The sequence below is a fragment of the Erigeron canadensis genome, chromosome 7 (assembly GCF_010389155.1).
Source record: "Erigeron canadensis isolate Cc75 chromosome 7, C_canadensis_v1, whole genome shotgun sequence".
Lineage (NCBI taxonomy): Eukaryota > Viridiplantae > Streptophyta > Magnoliopsida > Asterales > Asteraceae > Erigeron > Erigeron canadensis.
The window spans coordinates 5515784-5541537 of NC_057767.1; the positions used below are offsets into that span (position 1 = coordinate 5515784).

The 25754-nt window shown below is 34.7% G+C and overlaps 1 protein-coding gene across 1 annotated transcript in view; it reads left to right on the top strand.

Annotated features, from left to right (window-relative positions):
• The first annotated feature begins 320 nt into the window (after window positions 1–320).
• LOC122607791 (serine/threonine-protein kinase ATM) overlaps window positions 321–25754 on the top strand; it is a 38312-nt gene continuing 12878 nt past the window's right edge. Inside the window, 50 exon segments of the mRNA XM_043780839.1 lie at window positions 321–494; window positions 575–683; window positions 1253–1384; window positions 2304–2465; window positions 2570–2765; window positions 2890–3046; window positions 3131–3270; window positions 3362–3449; window positions 4296–4399; window positions 6222–6320; window positions 7194–7250; window positions 7392–7476; window positions 7541–7557; window positions 7806–7872; window positions 8205–8246; window positions 8353–8423; window positions 9160–9208; window positions 9771–9842; window positions 11032–11187; window positions 11276–11365; window positions 12152–12339; window positions 13656–14247; window positions 14331–14402; window positions 14860–15024; window positions 15189–15362; window positions 15503–15630; window positions 15884–16040; window positions 16609–16655; window positions 16724–16787; window positions 17587–17661; window positions 17732–17851; window positions 18437–18622; window positions 19213–19334; window positions 19424–19493; window positions 19599–19726; window positions 20072–20213; window positions 20299–20439; window positions 20571–20669; window positions 20802–20848; window positions 21106–21292; window positions 21387–21608; window positions 21844–21915; window positions 23122–23191; window positions 23962–24079; window positions 24170–24293; window positions 24430–24564; window positions 24711–24812; window positions 24919–24966; window positions 25100–25204; window positions 25295–25381. Coding sequence (XP_043636774.1) covers window positions 426–494; window positions 575–683; window positions 1253–1384; window positions 2304–2465; window positions 2570–2765; window positions 2890–3046; window positions 3131–3270; window positions 3362–3449; window positions 4296–4399; window positions 6222–6320; window positions 7194–7250; window positions 7392–7476; window positions 7541–7557; window positions 7806–7872; window positions 8205–8246; window positions 8353–8423; window positions 9160–9208; window positions 9771–9842; window positions 11032–11187; window positions 11276–11365; window positions 12152–12339; window positions 13656–14247; window positions 14331–14402; window positions 14860–15024; window positions 15189–15362; window positions 15503–15630; window positions 15884–16040; window positions 16609–16655; window positions 16724–16787; window positions 17587–17661; window positions 17732–17851; window positions 18437–18622; window positions 19213–19334; window positions 19424–19493; window positions 19599–19726; window positions 20072–20213; window positions 20299–20439; window positions 20571–20669; window positions 20802–20848; window positions 21106–21292; window positions 21387–21608; window positions 21844–21915; window positions 23122–23191; window positions 23962–24079; window positions 24170–24293; window positions 24430–24564; window positions 24711–24812; window positions 24919–24966; window positions 25100–25204; window positions 25295–25381 — 5949 coding nt within the window. The 5' untranslated portion in view covers window positions 321–425.

Consider the following 25754-nt stretch of genomic DNA (forward strand, 5'->3'; position numbering starts at 1 on the left):
CGATTGTTGATCTTATTTATTTTGGGTATGTTTGGCACAAAATCTTGGAGCTGAGGCTGTAGTTAAGGGTTTGGGGTGGAGCTTGACGTTGGCGCTAAGGGCTAGGGCTTTTTTTCCAACTCTCTTCCTACGAGCTTTTATTTTAAAGACTTTTTGGGGCTTTTATGAGTTTTTCGGGACTGGGGCTTTTGATTTCTTATGTATTACAAAATAGGGCTATAATTTTCAAATGAGCTTATTTTTAAAAGCTAAAGGCTTTTAAGCTTTAAAAGCTCCTAAAAAAACCCTTGCCCCAAAAAGTCCAAAAGTCCCCAAAAACCATCTTTAGACAAATCCATCCTCCCGCCACTTAAAACCCTCTTTGAAACCAACCACCGCTCTAGAACCCTAACCACCCTCAACCATCATCAGTCAATCAATGCGACATGTTTACTTCCGACGATATTCACGATATCGTTTCTAAACTCTCTTCTGATAAAGCCAAATCTCGCGAAGTACGACTTCTTTTTCATTCCCATTTTCCATATTTCTTTTTACTTCAATTTATTAATTATTATATCTGTTTTTGATACAGGAAGGGATTAAGTTGTTGAATACATGGCTAGAAGGAGAACGGCTCATCGCATTTTCTCGATACATCAGTCGAAAAACCGAAATGCTCAAACCACATGAAGTTCCAAATGGTAATAATTATGTTACTTAATTTTGTTTAATTAAGTTAGGGCAAATGTGCATAAAAATTAAAATGCGTGTATATATATATATATCTATATGTATATATAACAAATTAAGGATGGATCATATCATGTAATCGATCAAACCAGGGCTAAGTGTAAGAAAATGTATCCACCGCTTGTGTATCGAAAATTCATTATTTTTTGCTATCGTATGTCGTATTTGGTAACTACTTGTAACTTGTAAACCGCAACGTCCCTGGTTTACGCGAAGAAGTCGTAATTAGATACAACACGCGACAGCAATGATATGAAGTTATGATACGCAAAGTACACATGTGACAAGCCGTAGATACATTTTGGCGATCTTACGCTTTGTTTAATTGATTACATGGAAATACATTATATTTGATCTAGAGGTGTTAGGAAGCTTATGGTCCATGAATGAGAAACTAGTTGAAAGAAATATCATATTATTCGATGTCATATGTGTATAAGTTAAAAACATGTATGGTACATATATTGTGCCGTATGCCTTTTGCAAGTCTAGGTGAGTGACAATGTTGTTGTTTTTGCAGCTGAAACGTGGCCGTTTCTTGTTAAATTGCTCACTAAAGCTATATCATTAGAGGTACATGCAAGCAAGAGGCGCTTGCCTAAGTTGGCATTTGCAAAGACTCTTAGAATCGTGGTACAACGAGCAGAGGATGGTATGTATATATGTGAGTAATGTTAGAATATGACTATTAGGATACATGTGTGTAGACCCTTTATTTGGGATAATGTAGTGCCACTATGCTTCTAATATTGATTGTTTTACATACACTGAGTTTATTGTAAGCTATATTTCATTTTATGTTCAGTTCTTGGTGTTTGCATATATATTTTTTTTTTACAGTAATGGTCTACAAAGTTATTTACGTTCTATTTGTATTGATATGGCAACAAATATAAATCATAAATCACATGAGACGAAATCTTAAAACATGTTGATAAAGACAGTTTGATAGGGTATTAGGGTCTCCATGTGTTGCTTCTTTGATGACCCAAGCTATGTGTTCAAGAATCTGTGTGGATTAACAAAATTACATCACAGCTGGATAGATCGATTAGAGTGGAGTAATAAGTCAGATATAGTGTATGATATGCAAAATTGCATTTGCATTACCACCTGTAAAATATTGGAGTACTAGTGAGCTATATTCGGAATAAGGAAGCTGATATTTAACGGCAGGTTGGATGAACAATGATGCAAATTCTGAGGTCGCAAGTCGTTAAAAATACTCTTTCTACACCATGAAATGAATTTCTTAATGCCAGATTTATATTTATACCCAAGAGAAATTGTTGAAATGTAATCATAACATCGTGTAATTTTTGTTAAAGTTGCCTAGAAAACCGAATGGTGTCACCTCTTTTCCAGAATCCAGATGAACGATGACCATAACATCTGCACTCTTCATGAGAATTGATTATTGACCTTCAGTAGTCAGTACATGTTTCATTAGTTTTTGCAATAGAACTATAGAAGGATTCAGGATAAGCTCTGAATGCACTTTATGCGACAGTCTTATGTTGCACAGTTGCACCTAATAAAATGGCGTTGTCGTTTTTTGGATCCATTGACAGGCAAGAGTTTGCATCTTCTATCCGTGGCAAAGTTACTCTTTAATCATATATGGGATATTTTAAAGGATGTTCCAAGCTTCCAGTCAGAGTATGGAACTATTCTGCGACATCTTTTGGCAGTTAAACATCTTCAGTTTCACTTGAGGAAGCGTGTATACTATAGTGAGTACCTCTTTATTTGGATTGAAGGGCTACAAAGGTCCATGGTTTTACAGAAATAAATGTCCAATCTGCATTCGTCTTATAGTTTTTTATAATTTTGCAAGGTCTGGTACTTCTATATATGGAAAAGGTTGAGATAAGCTTAAGTGAGCGCAATGCCGGACAATTAAATCCCAAGGAAGAGGTCTTTCGGTCCATCCTTATGCTTCAATCACTCCTTGATAGTCCTCCTGGAGATTTTTCTGATGATATCCGGGAAGGAATAACAAAAGGTTTCATAAATATCTTTTCTAATCTAAGGTAATACAAATATACAATAGATAATCAGTGCTTCTTTGAATTTTTCTGTTTGGTATGCCCTTTGATTGGCGTTCTCTTCGCTAATATATTCGTTGGACATTGCATTATTTTGTGTCATTTTCAGGGACGAGGGGAAGCTTTTGCGAAAATTGGTGGAATGCATTAATACATATTTGATAAGGGATGGTCCAAATTTGGGCAGTTGGTCCTTAGAAATTCATGATGCTGTACATCAATTTCTTTTCCGTGTTTGGGTAACAACCCATGATCGTGGTCTGAAGGTTGTTCAATCATTCTTTATGATTTAATTTATAATAGCATGCACAGCTTTGAAATAAGGCACTGCTTCTCTTTCTTATCCACAGGATGCACTTGTTCTATACGCCAGGTTACAGTTAAAGTTAGTAAGAGGTGCTACTGACGGAAGTGTTTTATTGGAACAACTTTTGGACATTATAGTAAAGGAACTAGATCAAATTAGTTGTTCCAGCACCAGTCTGCCATGGTAGGTTCTGTTTCCAAGTATTTCATATGACCTTCATCTTTACTGCAGTCGTTGTTATGGTCATGAACTCATGAGTATGCAACCTATTTAGGAGTGAGACAACCAGGGATGATAAGCGTGGTACCTTGGCAAACTCACAATCTAGTTTACTGGAGCTTGCTGCTATCGTCTTTTGCCGGGTCCGTAATTGCCTATTTAATTAAGTTCAAAGTTTTACATGTTACTTATTTTCTTTCCTTCTGTCACTTAACCCGATGCAGAATATTTGTTTGCATCATTTTGTAGGAGTATTTGGATTGTCGTTTTCACTTGTATACCTACCAAATCTTAAAATTATTTTTTTCATCGTGTCTGATTTTGTGTATGTCTTAGGCATGTGATGGCATGAATTCTTATAACAGTTATTAGTCCAACTCAAATCATAGTTGTCAAAAGCGAAGGCGACCTCAAAGCGCAAAGACCCAAAATAGGGCGAAGGCGAGAGGCGCAAAAAAAGCGCACGTCCGAAAAAAAAGGGCACTAAGTAAATAAATATAAAATATTTATATATAGTGAAAAATAATAGTAAAAAAATCAGATGTCAGTTATAAAACCAAATATCATTAAAAAAATATAAGCTTTTCAACCAAAAACTTCAAATTATTATAAACATATAAAAAATGTAATAACTTTTCTTTCCCGCATTTTATATTTTCACTCTCTTCTTTTATCTTCTTAAACGATTATGGTCACTCATTTTGGCCGGAAAACATCAGATCTAGCCACGATTTGGCCAGATCTTGAATGATTTGGTCGAATCCTGACCCATTTGACCAATTTGACCGACGTTGACCGCCTTTTTCATGGTCGACTCCGGGCCTAGGGTTTCAGGCGCTGGAGGTGCGCCTTACCCGCCTTTTGCGCCTAGGCGCAAGAGGCGCTCGCCTTTGACAACACTGACTCAAATGCATCCTTATTCCAAGTTTTGAAACATGTTTAGGTTTTAAAAGATTCAATAAAAGTGACTAGTAACAAATTTTTTTCAGGCCTGCCTTATCTCATGTAGAGCACCTGTAGCTGATAAGCGAGCCAGGAGGGAGCATATTGTTGTCTATTTAAACGAACAAATCGTTAAAGGAAAGTGGGCTTGGTAAGTTCTTAATTGCTATCTAGTCACACTGCATATTAATGACTTATATGCTTTTTTTTTTCTGCTCGCATGATAACATTGTGTGGATTTACAAATTTCCACAGATCAGTCCTGGTTTAAATAAGACAAACATTAAAAGACTTTTTAAGAGAAAAAGGGTATAATTGAGCGAGTCCAAACGAGTGATATAAGTGAGTACCTGGGTAGCGGGAGCTCGACCAATGGGTAAGAGCTTAGTGGTAGAAGTGATTTGGCTCTCTGTTTAATTTTATTTTTTTTTGTTTCTGTTCCTCCTAATATTTCTGTGCAATAAGGTGCATTGTTGGGTTCAATATGGCAACAATGCAAGTCAAACCCTTCTGTAAACTACAAAAGATTCGGTTCATAGTAACAGAATTTACCCAAATTGCCCCGAACTTTCTATTTGGTTTGTGCGAACCAATTCGCGGTTTGAACACGATTTAGGTTAGCCTGGGTTTGCGATTGCAAGGCTTTGAATGGCGTGTCGGGTTGCACGAATTCAGCGACTTTTAATGGTGTTGGTTTGCAAATTTCACCAGTACAGAATGTGATCCAGAAGGTGTTGGTTTAGCTAACCAGTACAATTTTTTTTTTTTAGATATTAAAGATAAAATGGGTATTTTAGTGGAGAAATAGAGGCATAGCCATAAAAGAGAGTAGCTAAGATTTTACTCTTTTCTTATTTTTTTAGAACGGCATTTTATCATACTCTTACTCCTAAATTACACGCATACAATGTGGAAAATCTACTTTTGACCTTGAGTTACCGATGGATAAGGTTTGATTACATTTTACAATTTACGTTTGCCCTTGCTTTAAATAATATATATTAAATGAAAGAGCTAAACGGACATTATATAAGCTGAAAGTTGGTATGTACTATTTAACAGGAAGTTTAAACTAAAAGCCATCCTTAAATTCCCATCATAAAGTGTCAAAACGAGATATAGTATTTAAAATAATTATAAAAAATCATCACATAATAAGTATAAGTACATGAAATATTTCAGTTTAAATTATATTTTAAAAAATTATCACATTCAAGTAATATGTGTTATTTTTATGGAATCAGTTTTGAACTTTGAAGTTTAAAGACTTGTAATCTCTTTTGATTTATGAAGCATTGAATATACTTTTGAATTTTGGAGTATTGAAACTTCGAATCTATTATCGCATTACAACTTCGGGTACATCGTACCGGAGCGAACCGAAATGACCCTACCACCCCCTCAAACCGAATTTTAGGGACCTAGTAAATTGCGATTCTGAATTGTGAACCAGGTGACTATGGTTGGGATCATTATAAGAACTATCGTATATATTGAACATTCATCAATTTATTCACAAGGAAATACCCAGATTATTAGTATTAACATATTGTCACCAGAAATGCAGATGTGTGTATCACTCTGGTTAATTAACTTGTCATATCAGGATACCTGACATGCAATGGTATATGAATTAAGGCACTTTTATTTCTAGTTTTTATCATTTGAATAAAATACGGATCCAAATTTCTTTTGATAAGCAACTGTTGCCCATGTTGATGCTTGATAGTAAGGAGGGTGTGGGGGTTGGGATGAAAAGTAATGATGAACTGGAAAGTAGGTCTGCAGTTGGCATGCAAGTCAATTAACCACTGAGCTGATCAGTAACCTGGTGGGGCATGAGAAATGGTGCACAGTGCCATACATAGTATTAACAATGTTTGATCTGTCTACCCTTTATATTGGCTTATTTTTTATTATCAGTGTCTTCTTATAGTTTAAAATACATTCTGAGGATTTTGCTCCTATGACAGGAATGCTGCTTTTTGCTTCCTTGTTCGCAACTACTCTACTCGTCTAAAGTATGATCATATCATGTACTGGTTTGAAGGATTATCCACACACTTTGAGAGGTGAATTTGCTTGAATATGGCATTTATTATGCTAGCTTACCCCACCCCCACCCCCAAAGCCACACACACACACACACACAGAGACACAAAGGTGCTTAATATGAACACGATATGATGTCCAACTGTCCAAGAATATATACTCGATATCTCTTATCCTTGGTTTAGCCTAGTTGTTTTGGTACTAAATCCTTTATTTGGAAGGTGTATAAATTCTATTAGCACTTGGCAGTGCTATTGTTCTTACAATGCATTCAAACACATATCTCTGTCCAGAGTTTATCCACTGGAGTTATCTTCATTTTTTTAGATAGTGAAAAGTTAGCAGAACAGGTAGTGCTACAGACTTTTTGTACACTTGTAAGCTAGATGTCGTTTGACATTTACATGCACTGCTGGATAAGGAAATGGTACCTCTTTCATAATTCAATGGTCTGAATAAATGCCCATTTGCTGCCTTCTGTATCTTATTGTACAAAGAAAGAAAACTTGGCGGAGATAATAAAGTATGAAATTCGAATAGAGTCATATGGAAACACGAAAGAGAAATTCAACAAGACAGCAAACTGAAGAACTTCTTATGTTTTCGATATTCCACAATGTAATCCTAATGTATATATGTGATTATCTAACCCTTATAAATATTTTAGTTCTTCATCCTAAAGTAGATAAGAATGTCCAGGAATGAGTATTTTAGACATGTCTTTATGTATGCAAATGTGCTTTCATTTGTAACTGAACCTGCTATGATGATATTACTATTTTTGCTTCTGGTATAAGTTGCAGCGTTCTCTTTTTATCTGGTCCTCTAATCTTTATTGCCAGTCTTATTCCGGTGTAATATTGCTTGTATTGTAACTTTGTGGGTTATTGCAGAATAATGAATGCTGCTACTATGGAGCATGCTTATGATGGTTTTCTGTGGACTCTGCGGTATGCTGTCATTTAAAATTCTTCATGGCTGTTTTTGATGATTGACCAACTTGAACCATAACATTACAAACCCATTGATATATTATACCAAGATCCTAATTTTTGTATAAACTCTTGCTATTGCCCTCTTGCATTTCTTAGGAGTCTTCAAGGACTCTCATCGGTGCTACTGTGTTCTACTTATGGAGGCGATGGCTCAGCAAAAGTGAAATTCATGAATAATCAGGTGTAGTGTAATTTCTTTGCATTTAATTTGGCTGGAAAAAGCATGGCTGACAAGTTATGTGTAGAACTGAACGTTGTATAAGTGCATATATTTAAATCTATAAATTTTTTTAATTGAGTTCCATCTTTGTGCTTACGTTGACATTCTACTTACCATATTCTGTTTGTTGCTGCTTTTTTTGCCGCATTAATTCATTTGGCCTAGCTGTTTGTTAAAGCTATTGGTTTGAATAAGTTCTGATTTGGAGGGAAAGTATTACATTTTCGGCTTCTCTTCCTTTTTTTATTCTCTAATCGGCAACTTAATCTTGTAAATCTTCAGTTGGACAGAGGCTGGCATACAATATGGAACACTCTGCTACGTGGCTTACCTATGTTCAATAATGTTACATCAGTTGTAAGTAATATACTTAATATGGAAATGATAAGTTTGGTTTATAAACTGTGCTACATAGTTTGTCTGTATGAGATTGCATTTTTTTTCTTTTTTACGCCTTACATTTTACCATGAAATGAATGAATCACCTCATATAAATATTAAATAGTATATGTGGGCCTCAGCTGTTACAGATGAGTCTTCACCAGTTTGTTCCAAAATATAATGCACTGTCGGTAACTCGGTATAGATCACTGAACACAGATCCACGAGACAATTGAAATAAAAAAAATTATGGTTACATACTGATATAGGGCTATAATGTTATTTACTTGTCCCCCTGCTTCATTCAGGCAGATGCTGCTCTTATTCTCCTTGGAAATGTTAATCTAAGTGTAAGCATGCCTTTCTGATGGTCTTTCCCCTTTATTTGGTATCTCCATTAAAGGAGCATTTGCTAATTCTGTTTCTGGGGACTTCTGTTATGTATTTTACTCTTAGGATCCAATGAACAACTATATTGTAGCTCATGATGTATGGGATCTCCGCTTGTTCAAGAGTTCTCCATCATTGTAGGTTATTTACTTGTGGACCTTGCTAGTGTATATCTATTTAATTATTGTTACTCATCTTTCCTATTGCCACCACATGCTTATGTTTTTGCATGGTAATTTCGTTTTTAAAATCCATCTAAGCAGTTTTTAACTGTTTCCATGAAACCAAAGGAAGCAACACAACTATGTTATAGGTTTGACTTGGTTCACTTGTTTGATTTCCACATCCGGTCAATTATCTATTGCCCAATTTTACTTGAAACATGAAAAGATTGACTTAACGTGAGCCGAGGATTAGGTTTTGCTTATATAAATACCAAAAACGAGAGCATATGCACAATTTGATGTTTATTGGATATTTTGGATTGCTTTTGGCATTATATGCTCCGATTGTCTGAAGATGAAAAAGTAAAAGTAGAGCATCATATTTCTATTTTATAAATACGATAGCAGTAGTTAAGAACCACCTTTAGAATAGCAAGCACTTTAGCAAATTTACGTATTATTGATTCTCCGCACTGCGATTCTGCAGGTTCCATGGCTTATAATTCTCTATTGTTTTAACATAAATAATGGTTCAGTTCTAACTATATTTGGAAGCTATATTATCATCAACCAGTTATTACTATTGTCAAATGCTCTTAAGTTTAAACCTTACTATTAGCATTATTCTGTTCGTATACATTTGGGTTACCCTATTTCTTTAATACCCATGTTCTCACAAGTGTGTTGTTATAACAATAACAATATTCAGGTCTCTTCTACGCTTTATATCTGGCTATTTTTCAAAGAAAGGATCCCATGTAAGTGGTTTCCTCTAGTTGCTTTTTTATTCTTCAAATGCTTCGCATTTTCACATGGTCTACATTATGATATGATATTCCATTAGAACTTAGTCCCCTTGTCAGCCTGTTATAAAATTTGCGTAGTCCATATTTAAATCAACTTCTATGCTCAGCTCAATTAAATTGATTTGAACGCAAGACTAGCAGGAGTCTATATCACTAGCCAAAATTGGGTGACTTATTGCCTCAATACCGTCAATACTAAAGACAGGACCTGCAGGCTGAAGTTTCACAATTTACTGAATTTGAATTATGAGGGCTTATATCTATTATTATGAACTAATCCGTGGAAATGTGAACGCATTGACAATGAAAATTATATTAAAAAGGAATTGCAGAATTGTTAAATATATTATATAGCTCAGCATTTTCACTTCATGCATTCACATGAAGTAAAAATGAATATACTTAATACTTCATATAGTACGATGTGTACAATGCGCTTATATAGGTGGTCAGCTGATTGGCTGATTTTTGTGAGCATCGTTCTTATTTTTATTTTCTATTGCTAACTGTATAGGGTGATATGCGGGATGCTTTACACTTGAGAAAAGATCTCTTAAGGACAGTTATGAGCTTACTTAACTGGAAGGTTCGTTTTTCATAATGTGCTGCAGAATTGTTTTCTCTGATGTATCTTCAAAGTTGTTATTTGCTTGCTGCCTATATGCTAAAACTTTTTTATTGAATGCTGATCTTTTATCTCATAGAACGGTAAATATCTCTGTTCGGAGTCTGTTGCTCAGATACATGTGCTGATGACTACAAATTTGTTTTGGTAGCATATTGGTTCAGTCTTTTTTGGTCTACATAAGTTAACTACTTTGGGTTTAAGCTTGCATGGTTTCTGTACAAGCATAAATGCTAAATGGTACATATGAAGATGTCTTCAAGAGTATTCCAATTTGATTGTAGTTTGATATGATAGTAATAGAGTTGTCAGGCTCAGACTTTGTGAAAGATGATGTTAAACTATTTCCAGCTTCCAAATTCTAATTTCTAGCCTCATAGTCTTGACAGTTTTTTGCTTTCTTTTAAAGTCCCTATAAATGGTGACACATCTGTAGTCTTGCTGTTTCACAGACATGCTTTAAAGAGAAAATGTGAGCATGAAGTTAGATGTACTTTTGATGCATTGGTGCACGACATTAGTTATTTAAGCTTGCTAGTTTGCTGTGTTTATACGTCTTTCATAATATAAGTATGATATACAAAACCTTACAAATGTTTTAAGGTAGAACTTTTAGCTAACGTCAAATAACATACAAGCTACTGTTAGTGAATCACTTTTTACGGTGGTTAACTCATTTTTACCGTTAATGTATGTTGAGTTTTGAAATCAAATTAATGCATAATATGATTTCATGCTTATTAGGCAGATTGGTTTATTTAGGGTTATATTTAAATCCAAACAATCACCAATACTTACATGAAATGATCAATGCATATTGATTTTTCAAACCTAAATGACTTACATTTTCAATAATGTCTGACCTTTATTGGTAGGTCATGTGATTGATTGATGGTAGTGACACCCATTATATCATCAAGGAGACAGTTATATGCAACTGTCCACGATTACTTTTTAAGAAGCAATCCTTTGAAACATTGTGATGAGGACATGCTACTGAGACTAAATGCTTTGTAAAGTAGATCTAAAAAGTTCATTGTTGCATGTTGGTCTCAATTGTGTTCTAGGTGACAATTTGTACACTAATATGTGGTCAGTATACTAGTGGCAATATTATGGTATGATTAAATACTGGTGACATCTTATTCAGGAACGTTTGGTCTTCAATGAGCATATGGTTGCATTAATTCCCGCAGCTGTATTCTCTCTTTGTGTTGGCTCTTTTTCTTTTGCAAATTGTGACAAAGGATCTACCTTGGCTCATCTTATTATAGATATCCCTGTTACCGTCGATGACAACACGGAGGTACACTAATCATTGTTTTTCATTATGGATATCTAGTGTCAGTATTTGCCATCTTAGTTGCAAAACTGAATATTCAGCTCTCTTATAGGTTGAAAAACTAGAGCCGGAAAGTTCCCATGATCTGTTAGATTGCTCAGTAGAAGTTCTTGCTGATATTTTCCTCAATCTTCGTGCAGAGGTTCCAGCTTTTCACTTAATCTACTATCTTTTCTGCATAAATGCTTTTACCTGCAAAGTTTCTCTATGCTATGTTGACATCTAAATATAGTAGAGTTGGAAATTGAAGCCTGTTTACCTAGAAAACGGTTTATTCGGGTTATATATAACCCTCTAACGGGTCAAATGGATAACCTTTGGAGCATGGAGCCTCATTTGTAATTGTGTCAGATTGATCCAAAATGACACCAAATGCTTACCTCTTAACTTACTTTCAAAATAAATAGATTGTACTTGCAAGTATATGCAAAAGCTGCCCTTTTAAAACTATTATTCAAATAATATATTCATGCTAAAGAGGTAAGTTTTAGATTTTAATGTGCATTAAATGCTATTTCAGTTATTTTAAGAAATTCTGAGTTCATTAATTAACATATGTTTTGGGGGCAGAAATTATCAACAACCAAACACATTTATGTACCCATACCCTTTATTAATTACCATTATTATTATTATATTTATCTAGTTAATTGTGTATTCAATGCCAGGGAAAAAGTTACACTTTATCATTTAAAAGCTTTATTATGTAAATCTATTTTCAAAACAAACCACGATTATTATGGGACACAGGGAGTATTATTTTTAATTTACGAACTTAGGACAAAAGTTATCGCGGGTCAACCTGGCTACCCCGTTCACGCATACTAAAACCACCTGTTTTAATGTAGAAATTTTAACACATTACTTGACACTCCCGCCCTGTCATATGCCCACCTTGAAATTACGCTTATCATTTTATTGTTTTCAGGTAGCTCAATTTCCCTCTGACCAGAAAGTGCGGCTTCCTCGTAATATGAGGGACTCACTTTTTCATGAAATGGAGCTCCACATTCTTGAAGTTATAGCAAATAAAGAGATTGAAAAGATGCTTCTCTCTGATTTATTTTTCTTATGTGCTCTTTTTTCGAATTTCATGTATGGCACATATGTTATAAGGTATGTTCCAATTCTCGTAAATTTCTGTTAATATGTTCATTCTCATGCAATGTTTAATACCTAATATACTAGAACAGTTTACACTGTCGTATTATCCGCACAATCTTGATGTAAACCTCTGAAGCAATGGGCTTCCCCAATACCTTCATATGAAAAGTTTATAACTAAAATCATGGTGGAAGATATTGTGATAGAAACCAGAATTTGATTGATTAAAATAAACAACAAGGATAGTTGGCCTGATTAGAGATAGGCATATCTCCAATTACAAACAAGAGTTTGCTAACTTAAGTATATAAAAGACAAGACATCCTAAAAAGTAAAACATGCTGGCCTATATAAAGAAAATATTGGAGCAGTTATGCTGTAGTGGGGCCGGGCAGTTATTGTCAATTGAAATTCTTCCCATTCTGTTTCCCTCCATCCGGCGCATATAACTTCCTTTCTGTTTTCCCCCAATCCCAGCACATAAATGGGTCTAGTCCAGCATCCCGGGTTGACCCACAGTTCTGGGTTCGTACAATATTGGTAGCCCACAACTTAAAGCTTAAAAGAGTCTCAAGCTTCTATTCTTACTTTAATGTGGTACATGTTATCACAAACTCTTTCTCTTAAACTGTTGACATTCTTGTCAAGCTTATACACCCAATATTCTTCCCCAAGAGATGCTTGAGTTTCTGATACCGTTAACACTCCAAACCCCAAAGTGATGGGCTGGTCCAATACCTTCAGATTACAACAAAATCATGGTAGAATATATTGGTAATCCACAACCTATAGCTTAAGGGCCTCAAACTTCTTCTTTTTATTTCAATGTGGGATGAGTTATTTCACTTGAAGTACCAAATAATGCTACTAATTTAAATGTCTAGTTGTCCTCTAGGTTCATCTTTGGATATTGGTTTATTTTTTCATGTGGCATGATGGTGGATAGATGCAAATTTGACCCGTTAACATATGAATCTTTCAATTTCAAATGGTCCAGTTATAAAGTCAATGGAATGGGTCAGATTGGCAGATCGCGTTGCAAAGTCTCTCAAAGTCCATTTCATTTCATGCTGCTTTTTAAATCAATTTATTCAAAATTTGTTTATCATTACTATAGTTTTGTTATCTATAATCATATATAACACGTACCCAGCAATTCCAACCCTCCCATCATGCCACCTCTAGTGGTTAATTTGTTAAACTGCTAATTTTCCACCTCTTTCCTTTAAATTCTTGGCATATTGCCATAAAGTGGATAATCATCAATGCTGTTTTTTTCTTCTTCTCATGTTCAATCATCCACTAATACTTGCTTGTGTTGTCATCAGTCTGAAAGAGGAAAAAGCTGCTTTCCTCTCCAAAGTCGGTCAATACATCTTAGAAATGCTGGGTCACGCTGTTTCCATTATTGAAAAATGTTCCAGTGAACTACGAAGTGGTTTGTTTGGCTTCAATGCTAGTCTTGATGGCATGGACTCTATATTAACTTCTTTAAAAACTTTTGTTGGTTCGCCAATCTTCAGCTATCAGGAGGGTGATTCTATTTTCTATAATGATATTGTCCAATCAGTCAAGAGGCTTTTGAAGGCTCTGAGTAGACTATATGAAGGATTTTTTGATAACACAAATGATATTCTGTCTGAGATAGATCAGCCAGATTGCTTAAATTTGGACATTTCTTTTCAAGAATCTCGCTCATCAAAGATCAGTAAATCGGCGGTTTTGGATGAAGAGTTGGATGCAAATGACGATTTAAAAGATGTTGAAATTTTGAGTATGGGTGGAGAGACTTCCCGAGTGTCTCCTATTGTTAATTTGAAGCTGAATATTATTTCGTTAACTACATCCTTTTTCTCGGTTCTTCCAGCGGTTACATGGGATGTTTTATTCAGTTTGATCCGAATAGAAAATGATCAAAGGGTAAGTTATCACGTTTCTTTTTTGTTCATGCATTTGTGTAGGTGTAATGTTCATGATCTAATATTCTTTTTGTATTTGTTCAGCTAATTGAATGCCTTCTGCTTAACCTTTGTCAACATCCTTGCTGGTCGTCTTGCCAAGGGTTTTGTGACATGGTATTCTCTTTACAGAATATACTGGGCTTTGAAGGTTACACTTTTGACCCATCTACTTATGGATGGGTCATTTCGGGTTGTGTTGTATCGCCAATGGTTTGTGTGGGTAAATTAAAGACTTAGTTTAGAAAGAAGGCTAGAATTCACGCATAAGTGTATATTTAATTCAGGCATTCACTTAATTGTTTTTGATCGTTACCAAAATAATAGTCTATTTAATTATATTTAACACACCAGTTATTTTTATTTAATTTTTGACAAATGGTGTTAAGGGTCAACCTAACATGTGTTCTATCTATACCAAGTTTTACCTATTTGATCTGAACACATTACCTATCCTGCCCATTTTGCCTTCTCTACTGATTTTGTATGCCTGAGATGGACAGTCAACAGCTCATGACTTATATGCGTGAAATATTTCTTTGTCTAGCTTTTAACTTGATTTATGGTTTTGCAGGTTTCGTCACTGGACAAAATGGTTGATATGCTTTCAGACATTAAACTTCAACCAACTAAGATACTGGCTGCTATATCTGTTCTGTTACAGACATTGGCATCTTTACAGAGAGTTCAAGTAGAAAAAGATCTGAATCGTTCTATTCATTCAGGATTGTCTGAACAGGTTTGGTGCATTAACTTGTAATATTAACGTTTGGATGCACATAACCTAGACAATAACAGACAAAATCTCAAGTCAGCAAAATCTAGCACAATCAGTATATTTATGCTATACTACCTATTGGTTGCTTTCCATAAATTTGTTGTAAATTTGCTAATGTCTAATAGGATGCATCACGAGCTTCCATGGAGTTAATTCTTGAGAATGAGCCTGAGAGTTTGGTATCATTGGGCGATCTTCTTAACAAAATTGCTGAAAATGACCAATTTGATTGGTTTGATCGTGTTAAGATCATTGATTGCATATGCAACTTTGTATCACTCAGTCCTCAAATCGGTCAGGTGCTTACAGTTGTCTTGCTTTGATAAGTATATATTTCCCCCGTCTTAGTTAATAATAGTATTAGTGCCATGATTACTGTTTTAGTCGTTTATTATTCATTTTTGGGTTGCATGGTAATTGTTGTCTCATTTCTAAATAGACCATGATCGAGAAGCTGCTACTGATGCTCCGAGATCCTGACTTCCGAGTTCGTTTTTCCCTAGCAAGAAGGATTGGTGTTCTTTTCCAAACATGGGATGGCCATGATGAGCTCTTCCAAGATATATTGTATGATGTCAAATGAATATTACTTTCTCATAAGTTACCTTGTTGTATTAACAGCTTGCATTGTTTGTCACACAGTTTTCTTGATTCTGGGAATAAATATCGTTTTTTTAGAAACTTTTTAATTTTTGGAAAACCGAGTATCATACAGTTCTTATAATCAATTAATCATGCGAATTGTGTCATATAGTAGCTACTTATCTGTTTTTATTACTGAAAGATTTAACATTCTTATGTGTGTTTCTTCATGTTTCAGGTCAAATTTTAGTGTAAAACTGGTAGTGCATTTCAAGGATAGGCTTGTTAAAGCAAAGGAAGTTTTAGCTGCTGGTCATCAACCGCGTCCTATAATGGAAACCGTTATTGTTACCCTCACGCATCTTGCCTTTTACAGTGATAAAATTGAGTTGGAGGTATTTGCATCCTTGATTTTAGGAAGAATTTTAATTTTATTTTTTTATTAATAAAGTAGACACGCTTGGAAGACGAACCAGCTAATGTTTAGAAAATAGGGTAAGTGGGTGGGAACCCTGTGGTCCCATTTACCGTCTTGGTACCCAGAGCGCACACCGCATAGAGCTCATGCACGGTGACTCACCGTCCTCACACATTAATCACAAGATATAGTTTCTCCACTTGCCTTTGGCAAGTATCGAACCTGTGACCTGTAGCCTTTATCTGTGGGTCCATGTGGTCGCATGGTGGCGGTACCATTGAGGTTTCACCCCATTGGTAACCAGCTAATGGTTTTTGAACTCCTGAAGTATATTATATTCAATTTTAAATTTTAGAATCTTCATTAACATAATTCGCCGACTGGTCTTTTTGTAATTGGTTAGTCTAGCTTTTGATTTATGTTAAAAGTATAATCGTTGGCATTCAGCAAGTTACTGAGCGGACTTCTCAGTCTTAAATCGTTGTGTATGGACGAGGTTCTGTATGCTTCTGTTGACATTAATCAACTTGTGATGGTACATGCAGGCTGTTTTTATGATCTGTGTTATTTCTGCAATTGATTCTTCTCAGAGGTAGTACTCTTTTACTTTTGTACTAATCAGCAAAACGCTATATATTTACTGTAATGGTTTTACTCCAGGGAACTGGTTGGAGCGGTGCTTGATAATCTATCTGGAAAGCTACTCTACAGCTCCAGATCAGAGGTTCTTTTTGCAGTTTATCTGTAATTGTTATTTTTTTGATATTAATGGTGAAAAATGATAGATTGGCCTAAATTGTGTTCCCAAAGGTGTGCAGTTTACAATCTTCTAGTTCACCGTATTAAAAAGTATGAATTATTAATTTATTATCATCTTAACAAGGGTAAACTGCATGGAGTGGTAACATAGCTTGGTTGTGCTGGAAAGTTTTTTATTTTAAACAAGAATTTAATGTTTAAAACTTCCATTTGTGGGTAAACTGTATGGAGTGGTAATTGTGCATGAAAATATGTTCTATTTGCATTAGAAGAATAATTAATTTTATTTGGTAAAAGTAACAGGTTTTCAGCTGCCACCTATCGTTTTGAAAAGGCAATGGGTGATATATCCATATGTTGAAAGTTTGATTCTTTTTATTAATAGAACTTTAAAAGTTTTTTTTTTTTTTGGAGGGAGAAATTATCGTATGCACCAGACTAGAAACTTGATAACAGATCTTATGATTTTATGCAGTTTTCTCTACACAGCCAACTTAGTTTTTATAATTCTCCTTTATATGGAAAAATTGTTGACAGACCCAACCCAATCCAACCCATATGGACCGATATTTTTTTTACTTTTTTTGGCCAGCTACTCAACCTCCCTGTTTTGCCACATCTAGTGTTGTCCATCACTGAGTTGATTTTTTATACACAAATAGTATTTAGATATCTGTACTTGTATTTATACTTAAATAAATACCTAATTTTCTGAGGTTATTGTATTTAAAGGCGATTGGATTAGAGCTTTTAATTTTGTGCAGTACATTGGAGAGCTTATAGCACCAATTGTTTTCTTCTGGGTCCATTGTGGCGTAAGCTTAGCAGCATTGGTAGAGGTAATATGGTGACAACTATTTCATTAAAATCATCATAGAATATATACTTAATCTCATAAAATTTTTGCAGACTCGGGAACTTTTTGTTCTGAATGTGGAAGCTAGTAATTTCATTCTATATTGCTGCCGTTGGCTTCTTCCAGCATTGGTTTTGCATAATGACATTTCCAGCTTGAACTGGGTTGCCAAGGTGGAATTTTATATCTCTGATTTTATTTTTATTTTAATCTTGGTTCATGGTGTACTAGTTGTTTTATTGTTGTTGGAAGTTTTATTCTTTAAGGTCTATACTCCATATCACACTAAGATGTGTGTTGGAGCTTAATGAAACTTGAGTAGGTTGTTGACCTGAACTTCTCATACTTAACATGTTTGAAGTCTTTATAGTTTGTGGTATTGGTTATAACTGGTAGGTTAGCATGGGTCGTATTGACCCTAACTCCGTTGTCCCTTTTTATTTTTATTTAAAAAGCTTTATATAATATAGTTTTGTGTTGAATGGGATAGAGTTATATTATTCAATAATAACTTTTTTCTACATAAAGTAATTCAGGAGGTTTACTTTGGGCAACTTTCGCTCTGTTAAACTCGTTTCCCTTCTAATCAGTACTGTCAGTTTGAATTTTTTTTGCACAATACATTCGAGTTTAAACATAATCTTGATCGGCCTATTCATATTGAGTAAATTGGTTGAAAGTGCAACCTTTAGTTCAACACTTTTGAAGGTTGAATAATGTTTTCATTATGTTTTTGCTGATATTCTTTCTGCCTGCAGGTTGCCGGTCAACCTTCTGCTTCGCTTACCAAAAGTCACTTTGTACCGATCTTTTCAGTATGCATAGCATTACATTGCAGTAAAAGGTCTGGGTGGGAATCTGGAACAACAGTACTACAGAGCTCAGTATTAAGTATATGTGGGATATCTGAGAATGAGAGGGACACTCTTATCAAGAGACACATGGTTTGATGCTATACCCTAAATAATGAATTTGTCATTGGTTTTCCTTCTTCAGTTTTCTGTAATGCTTAGTTGTACTTGAGAAAGTAATTTTTTTTAATGCTTATATGGTTTAAATAAAATCTAATAGAGCCATCATACGGACCTTGCTAATAGAGGTGCCAAAAGAGTTGGTTGCATAATAGGTCAAAACAGGTAGTTTCTTGGTAGTTGGTAAGGTCTGGATGGGTTGATCGGAGACACTTTTTGTTTTTATTTTTTTTAGAAAATGGAAGTGTCAAAATGGAATTTATCTTATTTTAGCTCAAATCTAACCTTTTCAATAGGACTCAAGATTTGTTATTTTTTGCAGTACACTTTGTGCAACTTCTGGCCCATTTCTTTATAAGTTGACTTTACTTGTTTGACCTGTAAGAGAAAAGAAAGTAACCATAATCATCCATTCATACCACATGAATCTTTAAATATTATAATGAAATATTGATCTCTATATGTATTTCTCTTCAGTATATATGTGTGTGTGATGATGATGATGATTATACTTATGTCAAAGTACCATCTTGATTGTAATCTTTCCTGTTATATGATTGCAGGTTTCAATTGTCAGTCACATCTTATCACTTGCTTCAGGGTTATCAGATCCTGCATTACCATTTTTCGCCAAGGATACAATTCAGTGTGCTATTCAAACAGTTGTGGATGGTTTTTTGAACATGTGCATACTTTCTTGTACAATTGGTGAATCTTTATCTTTCAAAAAAATTAGGAAGTTCTGTCTAACGATTATGTTATCTTATTTTGTAGGCAAGAATCTCCTTGCCGAGCTGTTGTAGTGGACAAAATTAACGTCTTCCGACCTGATAGAGTGTTTATGGTGATATGAGTTTTTGATCTTTTTCGTTTTTTGATATTTTCTTATATTTCACTTAAGCATAGGCATCTTTACAGCCTCACGACAATGGCCTTTCGTTGTGTGCAGTTCATACTTGAAATGCATCATAAAATCACAGCGTCTATTCACCATAGGCACAGATGTAACCGGTTGTCTGGGATTGAGGTGCTCGTTAATGTTCTTGGGCATAGAGCTGCAGTTCCAAGCACATCCAGGTTAGTTAATAAATGTGTTCATTAACGGGTCAGAAAAAATAGCTAAAAGGGTAATGGGTCAAGATGATCTAACAGAAAAATAGCGATATGGGCAATTTCACTACCAAGATGATCTGATAGCATAGGTTTGTAATCACATTTAATGCATTAGCTATTAACAATAAAGAGGAAAATTGATGTGGTATGTGATCTGTGGTATGAACAACCCGTTTCAATTCGAACTCTTTTGAGTAGTAGTTTTGATCCTTTATCCAAACTGTCCATATATCCACCTTTATTCATGAATAATGCATATCATGTTTGAGATGTAATCTACTAAGAGAAAGCTTCACTATGAGTTTGCAGTTATCTTTTTAATTTGGTGGGGCAATTCATCGATTATGGTCCTTTACAAGACCAATGCTGTCAGATTCTTTCTGCATTGCTCAAAACAATTAAAGATAACCAGTCTAAAGATAGTATTTATGTTCTGGGTGAACAACTTCAGGTTCGTCTTTCGTTTTCCTAAATAATCTTCCATGCTCATTATTATTTGTCATCATTTTCTAACTTATGCTATTCTTGTGATCCAGTTTTTAGTATCTAAGCTAGTCGAATGTTGCATTCAATCAAGATCTGATTTCAAAGATTCCGTCACTCAACCCTCTGAGGCATTGTCACTGCTGCATCAGCTTGTTGTGGATTCGGATTCATCTCTTCACAAGCATATCAAAGTATGATACTTTAGTTAGGACAAAATTATTAGAATCTTAAATCTACAGTCTTATACTATCTACAAATATATGTGTTGATTTTAAGAATGAATGTAAGTTTTGATCTACAATAAGCAAATGTGCTATTTCAGGAGCTCGGACCCTTTCCCCAGTCTGATATGTTTGATAGAATACGTAACTTTCACCATCAACTGTGTGAAGATTATTCTGCAAGAGACCACTTATTAGAGGTAAAATTGTGTACTTATTAAAATATATTTATTTTATTTGCTCCCCATTTTAGTTCAATTCTTAGTGGATCATTTTCGCAGTTATCTCTGTAAATGTTCTGCCTGCTTTAACACGTCTTTTTTTGCTTTCAGTTTGTGAGGAGATCTAGTCATCTTCCACCGCGGTTGGTTATATGCAGGTTGTTTATCTTGATATATTTGATTGTGGAAACAGAAACTCATAATCACTTGATTAATTTTTTTAGCATGCACATTTACATGAGATAAGTCAGTTACACGCATTAGTAGAGTTTACTTTCTCCCATGCTTTTCTTTGGTCACGAACCAAAGTCAACTATTTTTTTGCTTAGTCCAAAAATAAAGAAAAGAAATTTGAAGTGTTACTCTTCTGGTTTATCAAATAAATGCATGACTTTATTTTGGTTTATTCTTGCAGTCTCAACGCTTTGCACAGTATCATGTTCACAGGGTTCCGGTGTGAAAAGAATGCACAACATTTTTTTGGAGATGCCTTTAGGCAATATGATGATGAAATTGTACACGCGGTCTGGACTCTAGTTCGGATGGCTAGTTTAGATGCGACCAATAGTTTTGGACCATATGTTTCTGATTTCTTATCAATGGTATCATCACTAAATATCTATATCTTAAATATTGCATAATGTTATACTGTTGAGAGAGTTTCAGTTGATAGAGAACTGTCAATTCTTGTTCCAGATCGGTATTGGGGATCCACATCGTGTTGTTTTTCATCTTCCTGGAGAGTCAAACCGGATACATGTTTGCCGGCCACTTGAGTTCAATGGTGTTAATGGCTTTAGTTTTCATATGGATTCGGGTTTGTCCGAAGAACTCTTAATTGAAGTGATGAAGCTTTTGAAGAAGTATTTAATGGATGAATCTGTTGAGATAGTTGAGATGGCCTCAAGAGCATTACGTGTAAGTCAGTTACCATTTATGTAACCTGAAATAAATTATACTTGAATCTTGAGATATGTTTATTGCTCGAGTTACACATTGGCTACTTGATTTTGTACTTTTTAATATATCAAATACAGAGGATTCTCCGCAAAATCTTGTGTATGGCCGTGTGAGGTTGAGTTAAAGATTTGCAGATATATTGTTGCCCTATATTCATTTTTTAAATTTCGTTAACATACTCTTTCATTGGCAGGGGATACTTTCAACTGAAAGGGGTCATCGAGCTTTACAATCTCTTAATTCTTATGAGAGGTCTATGCTTGAGGTAAGAAATATTAAATGTCATTGTACTATATAATGCTGTTAGCTATAAGTCTTATTTAGTGGTTAATAACCCACATCTACTCATTAAACGACTTCGGTACAAGAAATTATCATGCATACAATCATGTAATTCGTTACTTTTAGCTTTAGGGTAGTGCAATGGGTGTTTCTGTTACCCTTGATGTTGCTTAGTTCAAATGTCGTCACAAATATGCGAATATGTGTGAAGTTACTGGTATATTTATAGATAATTATTTACAGAGATAAATACGTATATTAAATTACGATATAAATTTACATATACATGTACACATACATATATGTAATACTATTTGATAGAGATACTTTTTTACAGTGCAGTGAATCATAATTCGCTGTGAAACATAATTTGTAGCTAAAAATTGATGCTTTTATTTATACATTAATACATGTGTAACCAATAACCATATAAAAGAAGATTGCATGAAAAGTTGAAAGTGGCTGGCCGAAATAATTGGTGACTGGTAACGTAGGTTAAAAACTGAAGGCCGAAATTAATCAAAGGTTATATCATAGTAAGCGAAGCAAAAGCTTTCATTATCCAGTGTTGTAAATAACGGCCTTAACGGTTGTTATAACAGCCTTAATGACTGTTATAACGGACGTCATAAAGGTAACGGAGGTCCATTGTCACGTGGTTAAAGGGGTTGTAGGGTAATTTGAAGGTCTGAGTCTATAACGGATTTAACGGAGCTTAATGGTCAAATAACGGGATTTAACGGTCAAATAACAAATTTAATGGTCAAATAACGGATTTAATGGTCAAATAACGGATTTAACGGCCAATAACGGTCAAAAGACATCGCTTTTGACTATTTTTGTTAGGATATTGCTAATATATATATTTTAAATAAATTCCTTTATATTTTACAGACTCCGTTATAACGCTGTTGTAACTCCGCGAAATGAGATTTAACCTTAAAGATGGTCGACTCCCGAGTGGCCACCGAACGTTATTTACAACCGTGTCATTATCTTCATCATTATTCATATCTTATAACCCCAAACCAAACACCTCCTTAATGTTAATCTTGTTTCACTCGATTTAGCCAACTTTTAAGAACACTTTGTTAATTTTTTATACTCAGTATAAATTGTTTTTCACTTGCGCGGGTGATTCAGATTTTAAATTTGGGGGTTGCAATTTCTTATGTTTCTTCACATGCAGGTTCACTCTAAGGGTGTTAATAGGGAGCTGGTTCAGAGTTTCCTAGTGGATTTAGAGAGGAAGTTCAATGGTAAAGTCCCCCGTGTTATAAATTTCCCCTCCTGAAAGATTAGATTGTGTATTTTTGGATTATATTGCTTTATCATCAGTTGGATGCCATAAAATATTGTATTACATAGTGCTTCTTGTATGTATTGCTTATTTCCCTTAATGTTGTCCTAGAGCTGTTTAAAGTCATCATTTCCATGTAACCAAAGTACAGCTAAACTAGACTACTGGTTGTTTATATGGATTGTAGAGTGTAGATACGGTCCCTAAACACTTCAAATTGAGAAAATACCTATCATTCCATCCTTGAAATTAGAGGCGTTCTTCTGTTGCATATAATGTGATTTTAGTAGCGGATCGATTTTAACAAGCCTTTTAAACTAATGCCTGGGATGTGGCTAATTGTTTACTCATGGTTTAAATGGGTCACTTTTAGCATGGGTTGAAATGGGACAGTTTTAATGGGTGGCACAAACACTTTTTATAATTTTATATGAATAATTATGCTTTAATAATGATTACAATTACAAAAGCATTTTTATAAGACGACTCTAAATCTTTGACTTAGATGTTTTAGGGGGCTGCATGAATTGAAAATATGCATCTGAATATCCGATGACTTCAACCGACTGACCTTTTCAATTAATTTGACCTATCAGCCCTTTGCTATTTTATTGGATTTGTTTCATTAGAGACTTAAGATAAAATCAACATTCGTAGGTAAACGGGATCTCTAGCCAATTTTTTTTTTTAATATTGATCATGCCTTAACTTGTTCAATGCTATTTTCAGGTCAATCAATTTCCATTGAGAAGTCTAATACATGGGAGACTCGTGACAAAACATTTGAGACATGGATCCGTCAGTTAGTTTATGCACTCGTATATTTTTGTGATGATACTATCTTAAGGTTCCATTCCTTACTTGTTTGCAAGTAATAGCTATGTCTGTTCATGTGTTATCGTTGTTTGGTAAATGTTTGCTTGGATATGGATAATAGGCTATGTCAGGATATTGTGCTGCTGAAAGCTGAAGTTGCCGAGCTTCTGCTGTCAAATGTTATGGTCAATCTTGCAAAGAGGAGAAGTTTAGAGATTGATCTTTGCAAGCTTATCTCTACGAAGGTTATCTATATCTGATATTTAGTGATGATAATGTGGTTTATGTGTTTGCTTCTTTATTGGATTCTTATGCATAAATTTGCATATGCTATCTGATATAATCTCAACAAGGTGATGCTGTCTTCAATTTTATATTCAGGTGGTGGAAGAGATAGTTGTTGAGTCTAATGGCTTAAAAAGATCAATTCAGGTTATTTTGGATGCACTGAATGAACTTCGACTCTGTCATGTGATGGAGAGAGCCACTACTCTTTCTTCTAAAACTGACTCAAAGGTAATGTGTGCTGTCTTTCATAGCCTTATGTTTGTTTGCTTGTGGAACATTATCTTTTGCATATGATCTTGCTTTGCTTCTTTTTCTTTTTGCTATTAATCTACTCCGGAAAAGAACGCTAATGCTTAATTCTGTATTATGCAAAGGCATCTAGTTATAGTTCGAGATCTCGTTCTACACCACATAAGTCAAAGGACTCTATTGCAACATCTGGTCAACAGCTGACATCTACATTGACTTGGGAAAAGGTTGGCGTTTATTTTACAGTTCGTTTGCTTGCCGTTATAAATAACTATGTATAAAAACTAACTAAATATCAATACTTCATTTTGTGATTTACTTTATATTGTTCAGGTTTATTGGCTTCCGATTGACTACCTTGTTGTCGCTAAGTCGGCTATTGTAAGTTAATATTACTATAAAGCGTTGATTGACTGCATACTATGATTACTGTCTATGTGATATTTTTTGTTTTCTTAACGTACACAAGAAAACTTATGCAACAATGTCCTGTCATGCTCTACACAATCGTTAGGGCTGTGGCTCATACTTCACTGCTGTATTGTATGTGGAGCACTGGTGTCAAGAGCATTTTAATAGCCTTACATTAGGGAGTCCTGATTTTTCTCATGTAGAGATGGTAAGTTAATCTTCTGACTTAATAAATTAATATTTTGGTTGATATAAAAGTTCACTCTTATTGAAATTTTTTTCTTTATATTGTTACCAGATGCCAAATCACATTGAAATTCTAGTCTCAGCAGTTACCCAAATAAATGAACCAGACAGTTTGTATGGTATCATCCAGTCTCACAAGGTACAAGTATCCGTGGTACACATATAGCTTTATATGCCGGATGGGGAAATGCTTATGTATCATGTCACCTTTATTTTAGCATCTATGCACACTTAACTATACTCATTTTGCTTTTCTTTATCAGTCTGGAAATGGGGAGAGGTTAAACTTCTGCCCCCTATTCTTTTCCTATAAATATTTAGCATGTCGAATATGACTTGCTACGTTATATGATTTCAATATTCATAAAGAGTAAGTTACATAGTTAGTCCCTATGGTAGGCTCAAAATAAAACTAACTGCCTCGCACACAAAATATTGTCATAAATCATTCCTACTTGCATTGCTAGTTTCTTACTTGCAAAAATGGTCCCTGTCTGAATGAAATGACCAAA